This window comes from Odocoileus virginianus, unplaced genomic scaffold, assembly GCF_023699985.2.
Source record: "Odocoileus virginianus isolate 20LAN1187 ecotype Illinois unplaced genomic scaffold, Ovbor_1.2 Unplaced_Scaffold_8, whole genome shotgun sequence".
Taxonomy (NCBI): domain Eukaryota; kingdom Metazoa; phylum Chordata; class Mammalia; order Artiodactyla; family Cervidae; genus Odocoileus; species Odocoileus virginianus.
This window is the reverse complement of record NW_027224270.1, coordinates 1,740,632-1,765,746: the sequence shown is the minus strand read 5'-3', so window position 1 is coordinate 1,765,746 and position 25,115 is coordinate 1,740,632. Positions and strand designations below refer to the sequence as shown.

The following is a 25,115-nucleotide window of genomic DNA, read 5'->3' as shown; positions in this document are numbered from 1 at the left end:
CTAAACCTCTGCGCTCTTCCGCCTTTTAGAACAGAGGCGCAGTTTCAGTCTTTTTAGATCCTATTTCAGCTCCATGCACGACATTCTATGGAGAGAGTGTAGCAGATTGTAGCCCATCAGACTCACTGCCCTCCTCTTCCTGCTCCCATTGCCTCCTCACGTAAAGAATGCAGAAGCTAGTGTGGCCACAGCGCTGCCGAGAGTCGCTGGTTCGGCGGACTCGGTGGTTGATGGTCTACTTCAACGTTTCGCCCAATTTCAGCCCAATTTCTCTAGCTTAAGTTTAACCTAACCTCCCCACCTCAGCTGAGTATTTACCCATTCGATAGCCACCTATCTCAACTTCTGGGGAACAAAAGTGGGGAAGAAGGGAGAAAACTGGGAATGTAAAAGATAACATGTGTATTCATCCTGTCTCTCTTCTTTATCATTCATATGCTATAGAAGAGGATTTGTGGAGTTATTTCTACAGCTCTTAACCTCCAGTAATGCTCCAGGGCCCATGACAGCATATTTTGGCCACTGTAAAATACTTTGTTTTTAATGTGTTTATAAGCATTGGAGTAGAAACTTTTCAAAGTGCTATTATAAAACCACTTAAAAAAGGAATTCTGTGGGATACAAGCATTAGGATACACACGATATAGGTGCTGGTTCTTTATAAAAATAGGAAATTTCCTTTCCCCTGCTGCTGGAACCTGTTTCTCCTTTTAATGTTCTTTCAGGCTGATCCAGACACAGGGTTTCCACTGACTTTGACAAATGGTACACTTTAATTGGCTCTGTGCATTGCAGAGCCAGAACACTGGATTGAGTTTTCCACTCTGTCCTTTGCTCACCAGCAAAGCTGAATTTGTTAAGCACAGTTGTCACACAATAATAATAACATGGTTCTTTGGAGAAGGTAGATTCAAATTCAGCTAAAATGCAGTAGACCATTTACTAACTAGCTGCATCCACCCTAAAGCACAAATAGTTTTCTGAAACCTTGGAAACATACAGGATTTACATCCAGATGTATTAGCAGTCTCATCCTCCAGTGCTTTAAGTACGCAGTAAGCCGAAAGCATTATCTCAGTTTGGAACATTCTGCGTTGCACTGTAATTATAAATGGTCACTAGGAACTGGGTTAGCCTGAAACACAGGGTCTTTAAAATCCGGAGCGTCACCCTGTGGCTCACGTCCGGCTGCTCAGGCGACACGTCTGTTTTGAGAGGTCCTCTCACGGGAATGACAGCCATCTCCCAAATGCCGGAAAACGGTGGTGAAATTCCAGGTGCTGCCTTTGAGCAGTCACGGTAGAGCCCGTGCTTCAGAGTTCGTTTTTGTTATCAGAGTCTGGTCAGACCCTCAGAGCTTCTCAGACTTGCACAAAATTCAAGCTGATGTGGTTGTCTGAATTCCCAGCCAACAGCACAGTGGCAGCACTTTGGTAGGCGGGCTTCACACCTGTGTGAGTTGGGTCTGCGTTGTGGCATGAGAGAGCGTTCCCTGCCGACGCAGACTCTGGCTGCGGCAGGGGCTCTGGGGCGAGCAGGCTTCGCGAGTTAGTGCACGGGGCCCTCTAGTTGTGGGATGCGGACTCAGTACTTGGAGAACGTGACTTCATCACTCCAAGGCATGTGGGATCTTAGTTCCCCGCCCAGGGATCGAACCTGCCTTCCCTGCATTGCCGGGTGGATTCTTAACCCCCAGGGAAGTCCTCACCGTAAGGTTCTGGAGGGCAGGTGTGGAGATCTACGCAGCCTCCTAAGGGAAGCCTCGTATATAAGCTTTCCTACTTGTTAAAACTGCCACCGGCCCACCTGGAGGGACCGGCCTCCCTCTCAAGTCTTCCTCCCCTTGTCCTTGGGTATGGGGGCGAGTTTGCAAACCAGCGTAGCCCAAAGCTGGGCGGCAGGGCAGGGGGAAATGCAAGAACTATAGGAAGTGGTTGGAAAGCCCGCTGACCTCGAAAGAATAAGTTCCAGTTCTCTGGGAGTCATTTAATGCAGTGCTCCATGCTTGATACTTTTTAAAACTACAATAATATAATTACAAAAACTAAAAAGAAATAAATGTACAGGCATTAATTTTTTATTGGACTGAAAATAAAATTAACAGCCAAATTTTACGTTTTAAAATACGTATTTTAATTTATGTACTCTAGTTAGCAGTTTGTTTGCAGATGGGAGTTATCTGCCAATTGCACCTTGGGTGGGACTGATTTGGTGTAAAAGCAAAGAGCTCTACACCACCTACCGCTCTCAGAGTATTGCTCCCTCTTCATCTAGTACACTGTTGATATACATGATGATGGTGTTAAATCACATCCTCATCATCATTATATTAATTCATTCTAGTTTGACAAATACATTTTTTCTTTTGCAAAAAGTAAAAAGCAGGGAAGGAAGCTTTAGCAAGATTATAGAAGGATCTAACACATAAGGATAAGAGATAACCTCACTTATCTGGAAAGTTCCCAGGTATGGCAGGTTGGGGGAGGCACAAGAAACAGGAGTTCGCTTTAGATCTGATGCTGCCAGAAACAGGGGCAGTTCTGCTTGGGTTTTTTGTAGGGGGCACAGTGACTTTCTGTGTGTGCTTAAAAAAAATGATCAAGTGGCTTTGTTTATTTATCAGAGTAATGTTGTCTGAGTCACAGATATATACTCTGTGAGTTTATATCCAGCAGAATAAAATGACCTGCCTGTGAGCAGCAGACCAGTCTGCAGTCATATTGATGTCAGCTCAGTTCCAGGAGGCAGAGGCTGCTTTTTTCGTTTTTAGTGATAAGTAAAAACGGTGTCATACAAAATTGAAAATCAAGCTGAAATCTTCTTCAGGATCTAAATCCTGATCATTTCTTTACCAAACGCTTTTGCAAGTGTCCTCTGGTGACGGTACATAAGTTTGTTAAAGAGAATTTTTGACCTAATTGAATAGTCTCTGTAGCCACACAATGTAAACGATTTGAAAAAAAAAAAAAGGATCGATTGTTTTTATTCCTGAAACCATCCACAAGGTTCAGAACGTATCTGCCACACACGTGTTCAGAGTGTTTGCCATATGAGGGTTGTCGGGCGTCCAGGCCGAGACTTCTAGAGCGATTTGAGAAAAGAGTTTCAGTCATGTGGGCTCCACGTTGGGGGGAGACTCTACCACAAAGCAGAACATTGAGTTATTTGGATGAAATATGTATATTAACTGAAATCCACACATCTTAGTCTGATGTCTCACATTATTTTAGAACAGGCTTTTTGGGCAGTATTCTAACATTCTAAACCCTGACTGGTCTCCATTTGCTCTTGTGGATGATGGTTCCCTGAGTCAGTAACCTTGTGCAGAGACTTTAACCTACTCCTGCCTTTATTGCCAGCACCTGAGTCCCAGACATAATGTAGATTAATACACATCTGTGAGACTTAACTAAACAGTTGACTAGACTAAAACGTCTTTGTTTAAAATTTATGTATGAACTTCTGGCCTTTTATGAGTGCACAATATGAAGTTGTAGTCTTGATGTTATTTCAAAGAGTAAATGAGAATTATAAAACTGTTTGTAATCTTTAAAGAGATTTTAAAGTGGTTTTTTTTTTTTTTGGTGCACAAAAGAATAAAATACTGGCTAAATTAGTGATTTGAGTACATATCACAGGATGTGTATTTGAATCTTTACTGTTGACAAAAATTCAATAGGAGTGTTACGTCTAATAACTGTTTCTTTTCATATGTGAAACGAATCGCCAGTCCAGGCTCAATGCATGAGACGTGCTCGGGGCTGGTGCACTGGGACGACCCAGAGGGATGGGATGGGGGGGGTGTTCAGGATGGGGAACACATGTACACCCGTGGAGGATTCATGTCAATGTATGGCAAAACCAATACAATATTGTAAAGTAGTTAGCCTCCAATTAAAATAAATAAATTTATATTTTAAAAAATAAATAAAAATAAATGGACAAAAATAAAAACTGTTTCTTTGTACCAATTACTTTAGTAGAATCAATTAAATCTTTGAAACTGTTAGGAAGAATTTTAAGAAAAAAACAGTTCATTCGAGTTCTGATTTTGTAGGCTTTTAAAATAGTTTCTTAGCAGACATTGACCATGTCAAGTTAGGCAATACTTTGGTCCTTAGAGTGAAAATGAGCATTAAAAAATATTTATTTATTTGTTTATTTGGCTGAGTCTGGTCTTAGTTGTGGCCCTTGTGGTCTTCCTTCTGTTGGGGCACACAGACTCTCCAATTGTGGCACACCTTTTTAATTGAAGGGTAATTGCTTTTCAGAATTTTGTGGTTTTCTCTCATACAACGAGAATCAGTCTTAGGTGCACCCAAGACCCATCCGTCCTGGACCTCTCTCCCATCCTGCCCCATCCCACCCTTCAGCCTGTCACAGAGCACTTATTTAACTTACATGCAGAGTACATCATGTGAAAATCCATGGCTAATTCATTTCAATGTATAACAAAAACTACTGTAATGATGTAAAGTAATTAGCCTCCAACTAATAAAAATAAAAATTAAAAAAAAAAAAAAAAAAAAAATATGGGGCTGGATGAGGCACAAACTGGAATCAAGATTGCCGGGAGAAATATCAATAACCTCAGATATGCAGATGACACCACCATTATGGCATGAGGCAGAAAGAGCCTCATGATCAAGGTGAAAGAGGAGAGTTAAAGAACTGGCTTAAAACTCAACATTCACCAAACTAAGATCATGGCATCTGGTCCCATCACTTCATAGCAAATAGATGGGGAAACAATGGAAACAGTGACAGACTTCATTTTCTTGGGCTCCAAAATCACTGCAGATGGTGACTGCAGCCATGAAATTAAAAGACACTTGCTCCTTGGAAGAAAGGCTATGACCAAACTAGACAGCTATATTAAAAAGCAGAGACATTACTTTGCTGACAAAGGTCTGTCTAGTCAAAGCTATGGTTTTTCCAGTGGTCATGTATGGATGTGAGAGTTGGACTATAAAGAAAGTTGAGCACTGAAGAATTGATGCTTTTGAACTATGTGTTGGAGAAGACTCTTGAGAGTCACTTGGACTGCAAGGAGATCCAATCAGTCAATAAGGAAATCAGTCCTGAATATTCATTGGAAGGACTGATGTTGAAGCTGAAACTCCAGTACTTTGGCTGCCTGATGCGAAGAGCTGACTCATTGAAAAAGACCCTGATGCTGGGAAAGACTGAAGGCGGGAGGAGAAGGGGACGACAGAGGATGAGATGGTTGGATGGCATCACCGACTTGATGGACATGAGTTTGAGCAAGCTCCAGGAGATGGTGAAGGACAGGGAGGCCTGGCATGCTGCAGTCCATGGGGTCACAGTCGGATATGACTGGGCAATTGAACAACATTGTACGCAAGGAATCCATGTGAAAATAAACATATAAAGCTCAGATCAACTATATCTTCTTATAAAAATGTGTTTGAGTAAATTGTTCCACTTGGTGTAACATGATGTAGAAAAAAAAGCGTTTAAAATTTATTTCCATGTTTATTCAAGTCAAAGAATTCTTTCTCAGACATTCTTTAATATTTCACTTTCAGGAAGATTTGCAACTTAATCAGAAAGGATATGAAATTAGCCACCTGCTCTGGCACTCTGTTTCTGCCTGGACTTGTGTTCAGAAGAACAGTCCCCAGTTAAATAAGGTGCTTGAACATCTCATCTCTCATAAAACACAGTTTCAAAAGAAATCCTGGTAAGTGGAATCCTATAAATCCAGAGTAACTCATGGAGAAACCTTTGTGTTTAAATGTTAAATAACCTTTGTACTTAAATGTTAATCACACCTTAGTTGACTATGAAAAAAATTTATAATCTCAGTTCCAAAGACAAGGGCAGTTTCTATATTTTGTATTAGTTCATTTCATCAATAAATTGTTCTCACCTTTTTTTGGCTAGATGAGCATACTCGTATTGCCTTTTGTCTTTATTGAAGGAAATTTGTTATTGATAACTCCATTCCCACATTTTTAAGCATCTTTTACTTTTCAAGTTATTTAACAACAGTGAAGTACAGATTATTATCTGTGGAGGAATGTACTATGATTCTGTTTGTTTCCTTATGCCTTGTTTGTAAAGTGTAACAGAAATGACTGTTAAGTGTTAATTTCCTCCTATACATATGGTCATTTGAAAAGGGGAAAAAGTTAAATTACTATGAAAGAGGGCATGAGTTCAACTGAGGAAAGAAGAATTTTAAAGGAGTATTTCTGAGGAAATTGATCAAAGGATATCTCTTTCAGTAGGTGAGGATGATCAGAGAATTTGAATTATTTGTCCACTGCTAACAATCAATAATATGTCACGCCAAAACAATTTGCAAATTCATATATTTTTCTTAAAATTAATTACAGTTTTTAAGCCTCTGACAAGCCCACTCTGCATCAACCAATTTGTACAAATTTTGTCCATTTCTTATGGACAAAAACTATTTTCCCAGTTTCATTTGGATGTTTCTGGCGATTCTAGATCAAGTAATGATTTCTGGAGAATAGCTTAGAGCTTGTCTAATTTCCTTGAAATAGCCTATCAAGACTCTAACTTGATATAAAAATAAATTATATTTCAATATAAAAGTAAATATTGCATAACATTGTCAAGTTTATTTTCAAAATATTGTAATAATTACCAAATAAACATGTTTAGATAAGTGCAGTGGCTGATTAAGAATCTAATTTTGAAAATCAAGAAATTATTTCTTTTACCAATTTTCATTTTCACTATATCAATATTGATTAATTTTTCAGTGATTTCTCTGTGAAAGTGAAAGTAGCTTAGCTGTGTCCACTCTTTGTGACCACATTGACTAAACAGTCCATGAATTCTCCAGGCCAGAACACTGGAATGGGTAGCCTTTCCCTTTCTCCAGGGGATCTTCCTAACCCAGGGATCAAACCCAGGTCTCCCGCACTGCAGGTGGATTCTTTACCATCTGAGCCACAGGGAAGCCCAAGAATGCTGGCGTGGGCAGCCTGTCCCTTCTCCGGCAGATCTTTCTGACCCGGGAATTGAACCAGGGTCTCCTGCATTGCAGATGGATTCTTTACCAACTGAGCTATTAGGGAAGTCCTCAGGGATTTCTCTTTAAGATTTTTTTAAAAACGTAGAATTTTATAAATTTAGGGGCTTGGGGGATTATACATGATTATTCTTACTTTACAGATGAAGAAACCAGGGCCAAGTTCGTAGACTTCGTGGTGACTGGAACCAGATTTCAGGGCCCAGCATAGCATTCTTTTCCGTGTATCATCCTGCTTTCATTCTGGCTGCCTTGGGAGACTGTTTTGAGGCATCATGTCACTGAATCCTGACTTTTCTTTTTCTGGGAGGACATTGTGGAAATCAAGGGTGGGAGGGAAAGGCAACCATCAGACAGTGCTGAATGAGCAGAAGAGTACATTGAAAAAAATAGTGAGACACAGTGACTGTAATGGGAGGGAAAAGGTAATTTTTTCAAAGAGCGCTGCCAAATAGTTTTGTGTTTTTCATAGTTAGTGTTTTTAAAAAATTAATTCACTTGTTAATTTTATTTTTGGTTGCACTGGCCTTCGTTGAGATGGGGGCTTTTCTCTAGTTGCAGGATGGGGACCACTCTCCAGCCGTGCTGGGGCTTCTCGCCGTGATGGCCACTGCTTCTCTTGTGGCCCCTGGGCTCCGGGCCACAGGCTTCAGTCAGTTCAGAGTCGTGTCCGACTCTTCGCGACCCCATGAACCATAGCATGCCAGGCCTCCCTGTCCATCACCAACTCCTGGAGTTTACCCAAACTCACCTCCATTGAGTCTGTGATGCCATGCAGCCGTCTCATCCTCTGTCGTCTCCTTCTCCTGCCGTCAGTCCTTCCCCAGCATCAGGGTCTTTTCAAATGAGTCAGCTCTTTGCATCAGGTGTTCAAACTACTGGAGCTTCAACTTCAGCATCAGTGCTTCCAATGAATATTCAGGACTGATTTCCTTTAGGATGTACCAGTTGGAGCTCCTCGCAGTCCAAGGGACTCTCAAGAGTCTTCTCCAACACCACAATTCAAAAGCATCAATTCTTTGGTGCTCAGCTTTCTTTATGGTCCAACTCTCACATCCATACATGACCACTGGAAAAACCATAGCCTTGACTAGATGGACCTTTGTCAGCAGAGTTATGTTTCTGCTTTTTAATATGCTGTCTAGGTTCCAAGGAGCAAGTGTCTTTTAATTTCATGGCTGCAGTCACCATCTGCAGTGATTTTGGAGCCCAGAAAAATGAAATCTCACTTTTTCCATTGTTTCTCCATCTATTTGCCATGAAGTGATGGGACCGGATGCCATGATTTTAGTTTTTTGAATGTTGAGTTTTAAGCCAGCTTTTTTCACTCTCCTCTTTCACTTTCATCAAGAGACTCTTCAGTTCCTCTTTGCTTTCTGCCATAAGGGTGGTGTCATCTGCATATCTGAGGTTATTGATATTTCTCCCGGCAGTCTTGATTCCAGCTTGTGCTTCATCCAGCCTGGCATTTCTCATGATGTACTCTGCATATAAGTTAAATAAGCAGGGTGATAATATACAGCCTTGACATACTCCTTTCCCAATTTGGAACCAGTCTGTTCCATGTCCAGTTCTAACTGTTGCTTCTTGACCTGCATACAGATTTCTTAGGAGGCAGGTCAGGTGGTCTGGTATTCCCATCTCTTGAAGAATTTTATACAGTTTGTTGTGATCCACACAGTCAAAATCTTTGGCATAGTCAATAAAGCAGAAGTAAATGTTTTTCTGGAACTCTCTTGCTTTTTCGATGATCCAGTGGATGTTGGCAATTTGATCTCTGGTTCCTCTGCCTTGTCTAAATCCAGCTTGAACATCTGGAAGTTCTTGGTGTGCGTGTGGTTGGAGCCTGGCCTGGAGGATTCTGAGGCTCTAGCAGCTGCGGTGAGAGGGCCCACTGCTTGCGGCGAGTGGACTCGGTAGTTGTGGTACCCATGCTCAGTCGCTCCACGGCCTGTGTTATCCTCCCAGACCAGGGACCCGACCTGTGCTCCCTCTGTGGGCAGGTGGGTTCTTATCTACTGTGCAACAGGGAAAGCCCTATGTATGGTTTTTTAAAGAAAAAAATTAATCTTTCTTTTTAAATCCTGTCTCTAGTAAACAAAAATAACCCATTGACATTAAACATTTTTGTCTTTTTAAGTTAGCAATTTGACTATTAGGCAAGTTTTCTGTTAATTATAATGATAACATTATACCACATATTAAAATAAACTTTTCTTTTTAAAAGTATTTAAGTTATTTATGGGACCACCTATGTAGTTTTCAAGAAGTTATAATTCCAGAAAACCAAACTGTGATCTAATCACCAAAATCAAGCCAGAAATGCTTTTGCATTTCTGGAGAAACTTTATTATTCATTTTGTGTACTCAGTTTAGGTACATGTGAAAAATTTTAAAAATGGACTAAACATCTTTAGGATTATGCAAGATACTGAGGCTTCAGACCCTGATAGTAAATTAAGACTCTGTTAGGAAGGGGACGACAGAGGATGAGATGGTTGGATGACATCACTGACTCGATGGACATGAGTTTGAGTAAACTCTGGGAGTTGGTGATGGACAGGGAGGCCTGGCGTGCTGCGGTTCATGGGTCGCAAAGAGTCGGACATGACTGAGTTGAACTGAGGATTTGCTTGACCTTAGAACTGTGACACTTGGTAGAGGATATCTTTGGTCAGGGCCTGAAATTCAAAGGCAAATGACTATTAAGAGAAGTAACACAAGCGATTTCATTTTCCATGCATGTCTGTACAGTATCACACAATAGAAAAATGATCAGAGATTTAACATGCAGAGGGAGGCCATTTAACTGATGAGTCAAAAGAAATTTCTTAATTAATAGTGGCAAAAGTGCTCGGGCCAATAAGGGTGAGTGGTTCTCATCTGCCGATTTCTGATGCTGCCCGTCAAGAGGTAATTCATCACATATGTTCCCACCTGACTTCTTATAACCCCCTTTATAAAGATCATACCACACAAAAGGAAAGAAACAGAAATGAGTGGTTTCAGCAGAGGCTGGAGAAGGGCAGTCCCGAGATGCGTGAAAAGGCCCCAGGAGAGACTCACAGCATTAGAGCAACCTGTGATCAGTGGCCGACAGGGACAGACTGAGGAAAGGAAATGCAGGAAGAACAGTCAGTTATAAAGCAGGGTGAAGAAATGGAGAAGACAGGAACGCGTGAGCCCCTCCAGTGTCCCACACCCGCCTTCACGCTGGAATTTTGGCCGCCCTGTGCCGCAGATCAGCTGCTGTAAGGCAGCGTTCCATGTAATATGGTTAAACTTCACGTGATGCTTCTTACTCTGAACGCTGCACCCTGTGGTCTGGCCTTTTACAAACTGCACCACTTACTCTGGGGAGATAGCTCAAGCCAGCACAAAAGGCTTTCTCATCCAACACGAAAATAATGAATTGTGTTTATAATTGAATTATTAGCCAATAAGGACTGCTGAGAAATGCAGCATGGCATTTCAAAAGAGTGATGTAACCTATAAAATTTTATCTCCCAAAGCAAAATAGCCGATCTAATCGCACTGTGAACGTATTCCGAAAATGCTTGACAATTTAAAATTACACCGACATGGCAAGCGTTTTCCAGACGCGGCGTATTTGTGTTTGTATCGAAATAAATTGAACGAAGAAAGCACTGCCCAGCAAGGCCTTTACTTCTGGCCTTGTTGCTGACCTCCACAATGTCTGTCTCCCTGAACCCTGGTAATTATAATGTCATGTGACCGTCTAACCAAAGCCATCCAGATGCAAGTTTTCACCACTAATCCTCTTCATTCTTCATGAGCTGAGATGTCAGGGTAGGTCCTCAGTCTTCTGATTCATTGCCTGGGTTTCTTATCAATTCTTTAATCCTCTGAGCTAAATATAAACATTTATCTGTATCAGAGATAAATATACAATTTATGCTTTGCACCCTAGTGGCACAGTGAGAGAAACATTCAGCTTCAAATCGTAAGGCCTGAGTTTTAATCTCTGGCTACCTATCTAATATTGATTGGCTCACATAACCCCCATGAACAGCGTCTGTTCACGTTAAACAGAGGTAATAACCATCACAAAGAAAGGTAAGTAACGTGAAAACACTTTTTATACGAAGTTTCCCCATAATACTTCATTTCCTGCCAGTTCAGATCTGAATGAATTTTCCCTGACGCCTACCTACTGAATTGCTGTCTCCATGCCTGACACGTGTCCTCTCCTCAAGTTAACCGAATTGGACACCGGACCCCCTTTCAGGGCCCTCTCCGCGCTCTCCCCCGCCGCTGTCCGACGGGCTTCGGGCCCTTACTGTCATGACTGCTCGCTTATTAACTGGTCTCTTCGCCTGCAGTCTACCATGCTCTGCTGCTGGGGTTACAGCATAAATACGATCGTACCGTTCTCCAGCTTCGCAGTATTTAATAAGCACTGTTTTTACATGGCACAGGGGTCGCAGCTCCAAACAGGGTCTCTTAATTTGCAATGATTAATAAAAAAAGGAAACGCGAGAAAACAAGAGCAAGTGCAAAGACTGAAAGAAAGATCTTGCTGCTGGGATTAATTACCCCCGGCTGGCCACACAGGCAGACCGCGTGTCTGACTGACTGGATGGAAGCAGGCAATTAGGGAGCACCTAGATGCTCAGATGAGACAGCCGTCGTGGTCTGTCGACACCCCTGTCGACGTCCCTTCATTCCCCCTGACTTCCTTCCCCGGCGTGCCGGGACTGAAGCTCTGCGCCCACAAGAAAGAACCCTTTTAGCAGACAGGCTAAAGACCAGATCCTTCTGTAGCTCATCTCTTCTGAGTATCTTGTTCTTTAAACAAGTTTTCCTAAGTGGTCAAAATCAGGAGAGAAATTCTTACTGCTCTGTTTTCCCTGTGCGGTGAAGATGAGACGGGTTTGTTTATGCTAATGTTCACCGTCTTCGCCCGTAAATGTGGTCTTTAGTGTCCAATAACGTTATGGTTAAATCATTACTTAAAATGTTTGTTTTTCTCGAAGAATGGTGTATGTATTTAATTTTTAGATCCTATTTATAAAATAATGTTGACTTACTAAAACGTGTCCTTCCCACTCACTGTCAGTCATTTAACACTGGGATTTTCCATTCTTAAGCTGTTAAATGCTATTCCTTTCTTGGCTGGCTTGAGTCAAGTTCTGAGTGTGGGTATAGGTGACTATTTCATGAGGAGAGCCCCGGGTTACACGCAGCCCTTGGCTGAGTATAGCGTCTGCCACTGTTTTCCCCCTAAGAAGTGTAAGTCCATTTTGTGTAGAAACCGATTGCTGTGCTCACAGTTGTTTTTTTTAAATTCCCCTCTTGAAATGTCTGCATGTTGCTATGCTGTCCCCTACCTTATCGTTGTCATGAGATGGTCAAAGCCCGTCTGCCTCCCTTTGTTTTGTCTGTTTCATTTTCAATCCAGAACCTTTTAGGAATATCTTTATGGTTTGCAGCAAGGAGGTGGATGCCTCCTCTGACGTCTCATTGAGCGATCTTCACATGTGTTCCTAACGCCTGCCTCTCTCTGCCTAGGGTTTTTCTTTCACACATATATGCCTACCGTTACATTTTAAAACAATTTTTGGGCCTCTTGGCACTGGAGACATTTTCCTTCGCTTGGGTCACATTTTCTTTATAGCTTTAAAATCCTTAAAGTTTCTCTTTTTTGTGTGGTACAACAGATTTTTGTTTCTTTATGTCTGGTCGTTTCGATAGGAATTCAATATTAATGGATCTCAATTTGCCAAGGGTTGTCTTCCTCTAAATTATTGAATAATTTTTCAAGTTTGCTCCCTTTTAAGTGCCTTTTTTTTTTTCTTTTTTTTGTGCTCAACAGCCTTCATTAGGAATTTGAATTATATTTTTATAAATTTAATTTTTGGCACTCTCTCTCTCTCTCTTTTTTTTAACTCTTTCGTCTTTCACCTCAGTGTCAAGGCTTTTCATTGTTGTGTCTTCCTTGGCTTTATTAAAGGTGCCTGAAGAGTCTTGTAAAAGTGTTTTCTGGCTTCTGTAAGAGATCGTTTTCAGAAGCATGATCATCCCTTAGTATTCAGGCTGATCTTCTCTTTAGCTCTTGCTATAATGCTTGGTTTTTTTCTTTTTTATTGGTCTCAGGTAGGGCCTCCTCTTCCATTTTCTGTTTCACTTATCTCAGAATAGGACAAAATCATACACATTTGTTATTTTTAAACCGAGAGGTTTGTGTTCACAGTGCATGTTACAGAGGTTAAAGGCAAACGTCACCAGGGACCCCTGGCAGTCTCCTGCTGCCTCTATTCAGCCTCTGAGGAGGAGGCACCCTCAGCACGCTCCGTCCCCCTGTCCTGCACACGTTTGCCACGGGCACTGTTTTCTCTACCTTTTGTCTTCTGAAGGTTGCTATCTCTGCATAAATATGGAGAGATGAGGATAAAGAAGCATAGAAATATCGACTCCTTAAAATTCAGTATCTCCAAGTATAGGATTGGCTGCACTTTTCCTATTTCCATGAAAAACATGATCGAAAGTAGAGATAATGTTTTTCCTTAATTTTTTTCTTTTGACTTACTTTTGGGAATCAGGACTGCTGAGTTTCGTGAAGTGGTGTGTGGCTCCACCTTCTTGCTGTTCTTATTCCAGTTCCATCAACGTTGTGGTTTTTATATTTTGCAGGAAGTTCCCTGTAAGATAGTGGCATCTCTTTCATTCTCCATCTTCAGAGGTGTGGGTTGTTGGCGTCGTCAGTGCTTTTTGAAATGTCTATTGAAAGTTTCAAGTAACTCTTTGTAAGGACTGCAACAGGGAGACAATTTAATTCTCTCCTTTAAAATAATAATTTGGTCATAGGAGAATAAGGAGAACCTAGGCAAAAAGTTGAATGCTGATGTTTCTAACCTTTCTATAAGCTGGTATTCAGATGGATATCTTTTTATGAAGTCTCTAGTTTTTTTTTTGTTAGTTGGTTTATATTAGTCTAGAAGGAGACCTGGACTAGGGTCAGACTTGCTGAAGTCCAGCCCCAGTCTGGTCACGTTTAACTCCGTGTAGTGATTCACGTGAATTTTAAAAGCTAGCACAACATTGTAAATCAACTACATTCCAATAAAAAATTTAAAAAGAGAAGAAAAGAAGCTGAAGAAGAAAAGCTAGAAAGTACATTGAATCAAGTGACTGTGCTATTTTAGACAGCCAGTAAGCTTCTGCCTCCATTTCTTTATTTACATGTTTAGATGGACATTTATAATATTTATAGATTACACATGTTTAATTTCATGGCATGTGGAGGTAAGTCAGTATACTGGTTATTGAGACTTGGTCTGCTGCAATGAGTTTACAAAAAGCTAGTGCTGTATTTAAATGTCTAACCTAAATCAATTTCGAAATTTTCTATGTGCCTCAATTTTCAGTTTTGATTTTTTAACAAACTTCAATTTATGTTTTGCTGCTTTTATTCTGTTTTTGTCAAAGGCATTTTCCCATATTGAAAATTTTGTGATCAACAACATTGATTGAAAATAGTGTGTTTCTGGTAAAGCTTTTTTTTTTTTTTTAACCATAGGTGGCTAACACTGATGAATCTTTTTTCAATTTGTATTTTAATGAAACCGCCCAAGGTTAGTTACAGTTTTCCAGACTTAAAAGGGAACAGGAGAAACAAAACATTTGACTCTGAGGTGTATTCAGGGGTAAAGTTTTGTGAAGTCTGAGGCTATCCCCTCCTTCACTTGACCTTAGTTTGAAGCAGGGGCCATGAGTATCTGGGGAAGGACTCAGTCTTTGTTCATCTTGGAGAGCATCTAGACCTTTTCCTTCAGTCATCATAGATAAAAAAAAAGTTACTGAACTCATATCTATTGACTTTGAAATAACAGTATTGCAGTAATTCAGTTCAGCTCAGGCTTTTGAATCCAGACATTTTATATAAAGTATTTCCTTTAAATTTCATAATAGTCTCTGAAAAGTAGGTTTTGCTACATTTACTTTATAGATGAGTAGATTAAGGTTTAGCTGAGATATGACTATTGCCCTATGCCATATATCTAGTTAGTGATAGAGCTAAGATTACATCTCTAATTTTTTTACTCTAAATTTCATGCTTATAAATATTGTTTAAATGTACCAGTTAGGCTTTAGTCCTCCTGCATGTAACAGTAACCTGACTACAATTGCATTACCAAATAGGGCTTTGTTTTTTACACATAACAAGTAAAGCACTACTGAGACAAATACTTCAAGGAATCCCTGGGAGCCACGCCTCTCCTGGCTTCCTTTTATTCCATCCTTAGTGAATGACTTTTATCCTCATTGTTGCAAGACGGCTGCTCTGCCTTCTGGTGTCAGGTGTGAATGCCCAGGAAAAGGATGAGCAAGGGAGGAAAGAGCACCTGTTACCTGAATTTAAAATCAGTGTTAGATTTTATGGAAGGCCTTCATATTATGCTTCCTCTTATATCTCACTGACCAAACCTATACTTAACGCCATTCCAAACGAGTCTGGGGAGTCACTTGTTCAAAATTAGATGTATTTGGTATAATTCATATATAACAAAATTAAAACAATTTGTGTATACAGATCTATGTACACCTGTGTAATCACTACCCCAGTCAAGATGTAAAAGGTTTCCATCTTGTGGAAGCAATATTCATTGATCACTTTGCCATTTTGAACAAAATTGACGTTTACTTCTGAAAGGAAGAAGGAGACAAGAGAAACTAGGTGTGCAATAGGCAGCATTGTAATACTAAGGCTAAATATTAATGTATTTAAATAACGGCTTAGGAAAGCAAAATTGAAAAAAAATAGGAAAAACACATAGGTGGGAGAAGACTTACATTATCAGTTAACCTAGCTAAAAACATGAACTGAGACAGGTTTCCCAGATCTGTTTGACTCAATTTTTAAAGTATTTTTAAAGTATTTTGAAAAGATCTTCAATGTGTCAAAAATTGTGGTTCAGATTAAGGAGGTAAATTGTGAAAAACTTTGAGATCTGTAAAGCATCATTGAAATGCAAAGAATTATCTTTTCTCCATAGTTAGAGGTGTTTCCTTTTGAAAATCATGATGAACTTGACTTGCTGACCTAAAGTATCACAGTTGTGAAATTCAAATATAATTTTAAAATATATTGACTTTTTAAAATGATTTATGGTTGTTGTTCAGTTTCTAAGTTGTGTCTGACTCTTTGCAACTGCCATGAACTTGCAGAACTCCAGGCCTCCCTGTCCTTCACTCTTTACCAGAGTTTGTTCAAACTCATGTCCATTGAGTCAGTGATGCCATCCAAATGTTGTCCCCTTCTCCTACTGCCTTCAGTCTTTCCCAGCATCAAGGTCTTTTCCAGTGAGTCAGCTTTTCACATCAGGTGGCCAAAGTATTGGAGCTTTCAGCTTCAGCATCAGTCCTTCCAATGAATATTCAGGGTTAATTTCCTTTAGGATGGACTGGTTGGATCTCCTTGCTGTCCAAGGGACTCTCAAGAGTCTTCTCCAACACCACAGTTCAAAAGCATCAATTTTTTTTTTTTTTTTTTGGTGGATACCTGACTGACTCTTTTTTTTTTTTTTCCATTTATTTTTATTAGTTGGAGGCTAATTACTTTACATCATTACAGTAGTTTTTGTCATACATTGAAATGAATTAGCCATGGATTTACATGTATTCCCCATCCCAGTCCCCCCTCCCACCTCCCTCTCCACCCGATCCCTCTGGGTCTTCCCAGTGCACCAGGCCTGAGCACTTGTCTCATGTATCCAACCTGGGCTGGTGATCTGTTTCACCCTAGATAATATACATGTTTCAATGCTGTTCTCTTGAAACATCCCACCCTCGCCTTCTCCCAGAGTCCACAAATGTGTTCTATACATCTGTGTCTCTTTTTCTGTTTTGCATATAGGGTTATTGTTACCATCTTTCTAAAGTCCATATATATGTGTTAGTATACTGTAATATTCTTTATCTTTCTGGCTTACTTCACTCTGTATAATGGGCTCCAGTTTCATCCACCTCATTAGAACTGATTCAAATGAATTCTTTTTAATGGCTGAGTAATATTCCATGGTGTATATGTAGCACAGCTTCCTCATCCATTTGTCTGCTGATGGGCATCTGGGTTGCTTCCATGTCCTGGCTATTATAAACAGTGCTGCAATGAACATTGGGGTGCACGTGTCTCTTTCAGATCTGGTTTCCTTGGTGTGTATGCCCAGGAGTGGGATTGCTGGGTCATATGGCAGGTCTATTTCCACTTTTTTAAGAAATCTCCACACTGTTCTCCATAGCGGCTGTACTAATTTGCATTCCCACCAACAGTGTAAGAGGGTTCCCTTTTCTCCACACCCTCTCCAGCATTTATTGCTTGTAGACTTTTGGATAGCGGCCATCCTGACTGGCGTATAATGGTACCTCATTGTGGTTTTGATTTGCATTTCTCTGATAATGAGTGATGTTGAGCATCTTTTCATGCGTTTGTTAGCCATCTGTATGTCTTCCTTGGAGAAATGTCTGTTGAGTTCTTTGGCCCATTTTTTGATTGGGTCATTTATTTTTCTGGAGTTGAGCTGGAGGAGTTGCTTGTATATTTTTGAGATTAATCCTTTGTCTGTTGCTTCGTTTGCTATTATTTTCTCCCAATCTGAGGGCTGTCTTTTCACCTTGCTTATCGTTTCCTTTGTTGTGCAAAAGCTTTTTAGTTTCATTAGGTCGCATATGTTTATTTTTGCTTTTATTTCTAAAAGTCTGGGATGTGGGTCATAGAGGATCCTGCTGTGATTTATGTCGGAGAGTGTTTTGCCTATGTTCTCCTCTAGGAGTTTGATAGTTTCTGGTCTTACATTTAGATCTTTAATCCATTTTGAGTTTATTTTTGTGTATGGTGTTAGAAAGTGTTCTAGTTTCATTCTTTTACAGGTGGTTGACCAGTTTTCCCAGCACCACTTGTTAAAGAGGTTATCTTTTTTCCATTGTATATCCTTGCCTCCTTTGTCGAAGATAAGGTGACCATAGGTTTGTGGATTTATCTCTGGGCTTTCTATTCTGTTCCATTGATCTATATTTCTGTCTTTGTGCCAGTACCATACTGTCTTGATGACTGTGGCTTTGTAGTAGAGTCTGAAGTCAGGCAAATTGATTCCTCCAGTTCCATTCTTCTTTCTTAGGATTACTTTGGCTATTCGAGGTTTTTTGTATTTCCATACAAATTGTGAAATTATTTGTTCTAGTTCTGTGAAAAATACCGTTGGTAGTTTGATAGGGATTGCATTGAATCTATAGATTGCTTTGAGTAGTATAACCATTTTGACAATATTGATTCTTCCAATCCATGAACACGGTATATTTCTCCATCTGTTTGTGTCCTCTTTGATTTCTTTCATCAGTGTTTTATAGTTTTCTATGTATAGGTCTTTTGTTTCTTCAGGTAGATATACTCCTAAGTATTTTATTCTTTTTGTTGCAATGGTGAATGGTATTGTTTCCTTAATTTCTCTTTCTGTTTTCTCATTGTTAGTATATAGGAATGCAAGAGATTTCTGTGTGTTAATTTTATATCCTGCAACTTTACTGTATTCATTGATTAGCTCTAGTAATTTTCTGGTAGCATCTTTAGGGTTTTCTATGTAGAGGATCATGTCATCTGCAAACAGAGAGTTTCACTTCTTCTTTTCCTATCTGGATTCATTTTACTTCTTTTTCTGCCCTGATTGCTGTGGCCAAAACTTCCAAAACTATGTTGAATAGTAGTGGTGAGAGTGGGCACCCTTGTCTTGTTCCTGATTTCAGGGGAAATGCTTTCAATTTTTCACCATTGAGGGTGACAAAAGCATCAATTTTTATGCCCTTAGCCTTCTTTACAGTCTAGTTCTCACATCTGTGTATGACAACTGGAAAAACTGTAGCTTTATCTCTATGGATCTTTGTCAGCAAAGTGATGTCTTTGCTTTTTAATACACTGTCTAGGTTTGTCATAGCTTTTCTTCCAGGAGCAAGCATCTTTTAATTTCATGGCTGCAGTCACCATCTGCAGTGATTTTGGGGTTCAAGAAAATAAATTCTGTCACTCTTTCCCCTTCTATTTGCCATTAAGTGATGGGACTGGATGCCATGGTCTTAGTTTTTTGAATGGTGAGTTTTAAGCCAGTTTTTTCACTCTCCTCTTTCACCCTCATCAAGAGACCCTTATGTCCTCTTTGCTTTCTGCCGTTAGAGTGGTGTCATCTGCATACCTGAGGTTACTGATAGTTCTCCCAGAAATCCTGATTCCAGCTTGTGAGTTATCCTGCCCAGCACTTCGCATGACATACTGTCCATAGAAGTTAAACAAGCAAGGAGACAACATATAGCCTTGACGTACTCCTTTCTCAATCTTGAAACCAGACCATTGTTCCATGTCCAGTTCTAACTGTTGCTTCTTGTCCTGCATACATGTTTCTCAGAAGCCTGGTGAGGTGGTCTGGTATTCCCATCACTTTAAGGATTTTCCATAGTTTTTTGTGATCCACACAGTCAGACTCTTTCAGTTCAGTTCAGTTCAGTCGCTCAGTCGTGTCCGAATCTTTGCGACCCCATGGACTGCAGCACGTCAGGCCTCCCTGTCCATCACCAACACCCAGAGTTTACTCAAACTCATGTCCATCGAGTTAGTGATGCCATCCAGCCATCTCATCCTCTGTCATCCCCTTCTCCTCCTGCCCCTGATCCCTCCCAGCATCAGGGTCTTTTCCAATGAGTCAACTTTATTGCCACAGTATTGGAGTTTCAACTTCAGCATCAGTCCTTCCAATGAACTCTTTAGTGTATTCAATAAAGCAGTAGTTTTTTTTTTTTTTTTCCCTTGCTATTTCTATGATCTAATGGATATTGACAATTTGATCTCTGGTTCCTCTGCCTTTTCTAAATCCAGCTTGTACATCTGGAAGTTCTTGGTTCATGTACTGTTGAAGCCTAGCTTGAAGGATTTTGAGCATTACCTTGCTAGCATGTGAAATGAGTGCAATTGTATGATAGTTTGAACATTCTTTGGCATTGCCTTTCTTTGGGATTGGAATGAAAACTGACCTTTTTCCAGTTCTGTGGCCACTGCTGAGTTTTCCAAATTTGCCAGCATATTGAGTGCAGCACTTTCACAGCATCATCTTTTAGGATCTGAAATAGCTCAACTGGAATTCCATCACCTCCACTAACTTTGTTCGTAGTGATGTTTTCTAAGGCCCACTTGACTTCACACTCCAGGATGTTTGGCTCTAACTGAGTGACCACATTCATTGTAGTTATCCATGTCATTGAGACATTTTTTTTGTATAGTTCTTCTGTGTATTCTCTGGAGAAGGAAATGGCAACCTGCTCCAGTATCCTTGCCTGGAAAATCCCATGGACAGAGGAGCCTGGTGGGCTAAGGTCCATGTGGTCACAAAGAGTTGGGCATGACTAAGGGATTAACACTTTAACACTTTTCTGTGTATTCTTGCCACCTCTTCTTAATCTCCTTAGCTTCTGTTAGGTCTTTGCCATTTTTGTCCTTTATTGTGTTCATCTTTGCATAAAATGTTCCCTTGATATCTACAATTTTCCTGAAAAGATCTCTAGTCTTTCCCATTCTATTGTTTCCCTCTATTTCCTTGCATTGTTTACATAAGACTTTATGTCTCCTTGCTGTTCTTTGAAACTCAGCATTCAGTTGGGTATATCATGCACTTTTGTTTTGTTTTCATTTATTTTTATTAGTTGGAGGCTAATTACTTTGCAATATTATAGTGGGTTTTGTCATACATTGACATGAATCAGCCATGGATTTACATGTATTCCCCATCCCAATCCCCCCTCTCACCTCCCTCTCTACCTGATCCCTCTGGGTCTTTCCAGTGCACCAGGCCCCGAGCACTTGTCTCATGCATCCAACCTGGGCTGGTGATCTGTTTCACCATAGATAATATACATGTTTCGATGCTGTTCTCTCAAAACATCCCACCCTCGCCTTCTCCCACAGAGTCCAAAAGTCTGTTCTGTACATCTGTGTCTCTTTTTCTGTTTTGCATATATAAGGTTATCATTACCATCTTTCTAAATTCCATATATATGTGTTAGTATGCTGTAATATTCTTTATCTTTCTGGCTTACTTCACTCTGTATAATGGGCTCCAGTTTCATCCATCTCATTAGAACTGATTCAAATGAATTCTTTTTAATGGCTGAGTAATATTCCATGGTGTATATGTACCACAGCTTCCTTATCCATTTGTCTGCTGATGGGCATCTAGGTTGCTTCCATGTCCTGGCTATTATAAACAGTGCTGCAATGAACATTGGGGTGCATGTGTCTCTTTCAGATCTGGTTTCCTCGGTGTGTATGCCCAGGAGTGGGATTGCTGGGTCATATGGCAGTTCTATTTCCAGTTTTTAAGAAATCTCCACACTGTTCTCCATAGCGGCTGTACTAATTTGCATTCCCACCAACAGTGTAAGAGGGTTCCCTTTTCTCCACACCCTCTCCAGCATTTATTGCTTGTAGACTTTTGGATAGCGGCCATCCTGACTGGCGTATAATGGTACCTCATTGTGGTTTTGATTTGCATTTCTCTGATAATGAGTGATGTTGAGCATCTTTTCATGCGTTTGTTAGCCATCTGTATGTCTTCCTTGGAGAAATGTCTGTTGAGTTCTTTGGCCCATTTTTTGATTGGGTCATTTATTTTTCTGGAGTTGAGCTGGAGGAGTTGCTTGTATATTTTTGAGATTAATCCTTTGTCTGTTGCTTCGTTTGCTATTATTTTCTCCCAATCTGAGGGCTGTCTTTTCACCTTGCTTATCGTTTCCTTTGTTGTGCAAAAGCTTTTTAGTTTCATTAGGTCGCATTTGTTTATTTTTGCTTTTATTTCTAAAAGTCTGGGATGTGGGTCATAGAGGATCCTGCTGTGATTTATGTCAGAGAGTGTTTTGCCTATGTTCTCCTCTAGGAGTTTGATAGTTTCTGGTCTTACATTTAGATCTTTAATCCATTTTGAGTTTATTTTTGTGTATGGTGTTAGAAAGTGTTCTAGTTTCATTCTTTTACAGGTGGTTGACCAGTTTTCCCAGCACCACTTGTTAAAGAGGTTGCCTTTTTTCCATTGTATATCCTTGCCTCCTTTGTCAAAGATAAGGTGTCCATAGGTTCGTGGATTTATCTCTGGGCTTTCTGTTCTGTTCCATTGATCTATATTTCTGTCTTTGTGACAGTACCATACTGTCTTGATGACTGTGGCTTTGTAGTATAGTCTGAAGTCAGGCAGGTTGATTCCTCCAGTTCCATTCTTCTTTCTCAAGATTACTTGGCTATTACTTGGCTATTGTATTTCCATATAAATTGTGAAATTATTTGTTCTAGTTCTGTGAAAAATACCATTGGTAGCTTAATAGGGATTGCATTGAATCTATAGATTGCTTTGGGTAGTATAGTCATTTTGACAATATTGATTCTTCCAATCCATGAACATGGTATATTTCTCCATCTGTTTGTGTCCTCTTTGATTTCTTTCATTAATGTTTTATAGTTTTCTTTATATATATGTTGAATAGTAGTGGTGAGAGTGGGCACCCTTGTCTTGTTCCTGACTTTAGGAGAAATGCTTTCAATTTTTCACCATTGAGGGTAATGCTTGCTGTGGGTTTGTCATATGTAGGTTTTATTATGTTGGTTCCTTCTATTCCTGCTTTTTGGAGAGTTTAAATGGATGTTGAATTTTGTCAAAGGCTCTCTCTGCATCTATTGAGATAATCATATGGTTTTTATCTTTCAATTTATTAACATCATTCACTTTTGCTTCTCTTCTTTTCTCAGCTATTTGTAAGGCCTCCTCAGACAACCACTTTGCCTTCTTTCATTTCTTTCTCTTTGGGATGGTTTTGGTCACCATCTCCTATGCAATGTTACCAACCTCCGTCCATAGTTCTTCAGACACTGTCTTACAGATCTAATCCCTTGAATCTATTTGTCACCTCTGCAGTGTAAGAAAAAGGGATTTGATTTGGGTCACACCACTACGTCTAGTGGTTTTCCCTATTTTCTTCAATTTAAGCCTGCATTTTGCGATAAGGAGTTTATGATCTGAGCTGTAATCAGCTCCTGGTCTGGTTTTTGCTGACTGTGTAGAGCTTCTCCATCTTTGGCTGCAAATAATGTAATCAACCTGATTTCGGTATTGACCATCTGGTGATGTCCATGTGTAGAGTCCACTCTTGTGTTGTTGGAAGAGGGTGTTTGCTATGTTCTCTTGGCAAAGCTCTGTTAGTCTTTGCCCTGTTTCATTTTGTACTCCAAGGTCAAATTTGCCTGTTACTCCAGGTATTTATTTACTTCCTACTTTACATTCAATCCCCTGTGATAAAAAGGACCTTTTTATGGTGTTGGTTCTAGAAGGTCTTCATAAAACCAGTCAATCTCAGCTTCTTTGGCAATAGCGGTTGGGGCATAGACTTGGATCACTGTAGGGGCTTCCCTGGTGGCCCAAATGGCAAAGAATATGCCTGCAATGCAGGAGATCTGGGCTCAATCCCTGGGTCAGAAAGATCCCTTGGAGAAGGACAAACTGAGATCATTCTATTGTTTTTGAGACTGCACTGAAGTAGTGCATTTTGGACTCTTTTGTTGACTATGTGGGCTGATTTAACTGATTAATGGCCTATGAGTCAAGGCAGTATGTAGCTCTAGGCACAGATAATTTTACATTTACATTATTATCAGCTCTTTGAAATTTGAATAACAATAACATTAAATGTATAATTTCCTGAAACTGTTAGAATATATGTACACTTATGGTTAATAATATGCCAGCAAATTTGGAAAACTCAGCAGTGGCCACAGGACTGGAAAAGGTCAGTTTTCATTCCAATCCAAAGAAAGGCAATGCCAAAGAATGCTCAAACTACCACACAATTGCACTCATCTCACATGCTAGGAAAGTAATGCTTAAAATTCTCCAAGCCAGGCTTCAGCAATACGTGAACCATGAACTTCCAGATGTTCAAGCTGGTTTTAGAAAAGGCAGAGGAACCAGAGATCAAATTGCTAACATCCGATGGATCATTGAAAAAGCAAGAGAGTTCTAGAAAAACATCTATTTCTGCTTTATTGATTATGTCAAAGCCTTTGACTGTGTGGGCCACAATAAACTATGGAAAATTCTGAAAGAGATGAGAATTCGAGACCATCTGACTTGCCTCTTGAGAAACCTGTATGCAGGTCAGGAAGGAACAGTTAGAAGTGGATGTGGAACAACAGACTGCTTCCAAATAGGAAAAGGAGTACATCAAGGCTATATATTGTCACCCTGCTTATTTAACTTATATGCAGAGTACATCATGAGAAACACTGGGCTGGATGAAGCACAAGCTGGAATCAAGATTGCGGGAGAAATATCAATAACCTCAGATATGCAGATGACACCACCCTCATGGCAGAAAGCAAAGAGGAACTAAAGAGCTTCTTGATGAAAGTGAAAGAGAGTGAAAAAGTTGGCTTAAAGCTCAACATTCAGAAAACTAAGATCATGGCATCCAGTCCCATCATCACTTCATGGCAAATAGATGGGGAAACAGTGGAAACAGTGGCTGACTTTATTTTTGGGGGCTCCAAAATCACTGCAGATGGTGATTGCAGCCATGAAATTAAAAGACACTTGCTCCTTGGAAGAAAAGTTATGACCAACCTAGACAGCATATTAAAAAGCAGAGATATTACTTTGTCAACAAAGGTCCGTCTAGTCAAGGCTATGGTTTTTCCAGTGGTCATGTATGGATGTGAGATTTGGACTATAAAGAAAGCTGAGCACCGAAGAATTGATGCTTTTGAACTGTGGTGTTGGAGAAGACTCTTGAGAGTCCCTTGGACTGCAAGGAGATCCAACCAGTCCATCCTAAAGGAGATCAGTCCTGGGTGTTCATTGGAAGGACTGATGTTAAAGCTGAAACTCCAATACTTTGGCCACCTGATGCAAAGAGCTGACTCATTTGAAAAGACCCTGATGCTAGGAAAGATTGAGGGCAGGAGGAGAAGGGGACAACAGAGGATGAGATGGTTGGATGGCATCACCAACTGATGGACGTGGGTTTGGGTGGACTCTAGGGGTTGGTGATG

At 40.1% G+C, this 25,115-nt stretch overlaps 1 protein-coding gene across 3 annotated transcripts in view; it reads left to right on the top strand.

Moving 5' to 3' along the window:
• TMEM232 (transmembrane protein 232) overlaps positions 1–25,115 on the top strand; it is a 244,479-nt gene that overhangs the window by 63,245 nt on the left and 156,119 nt on the right. For all 3 annotated transcript variants that reach the window (XM_070462676.1, XM_070462674.1, XM_070462673.1), the window contains one exon: positions 5,550–5,704. In XM_070462676.1, coding sequence (XP_070318777.1) covers positions 5,550–5,704 — 155 coding nt within the window. The remainder of the gene's footprint in view (positions 1–5,549; positions 5,705–25,115) is intronic.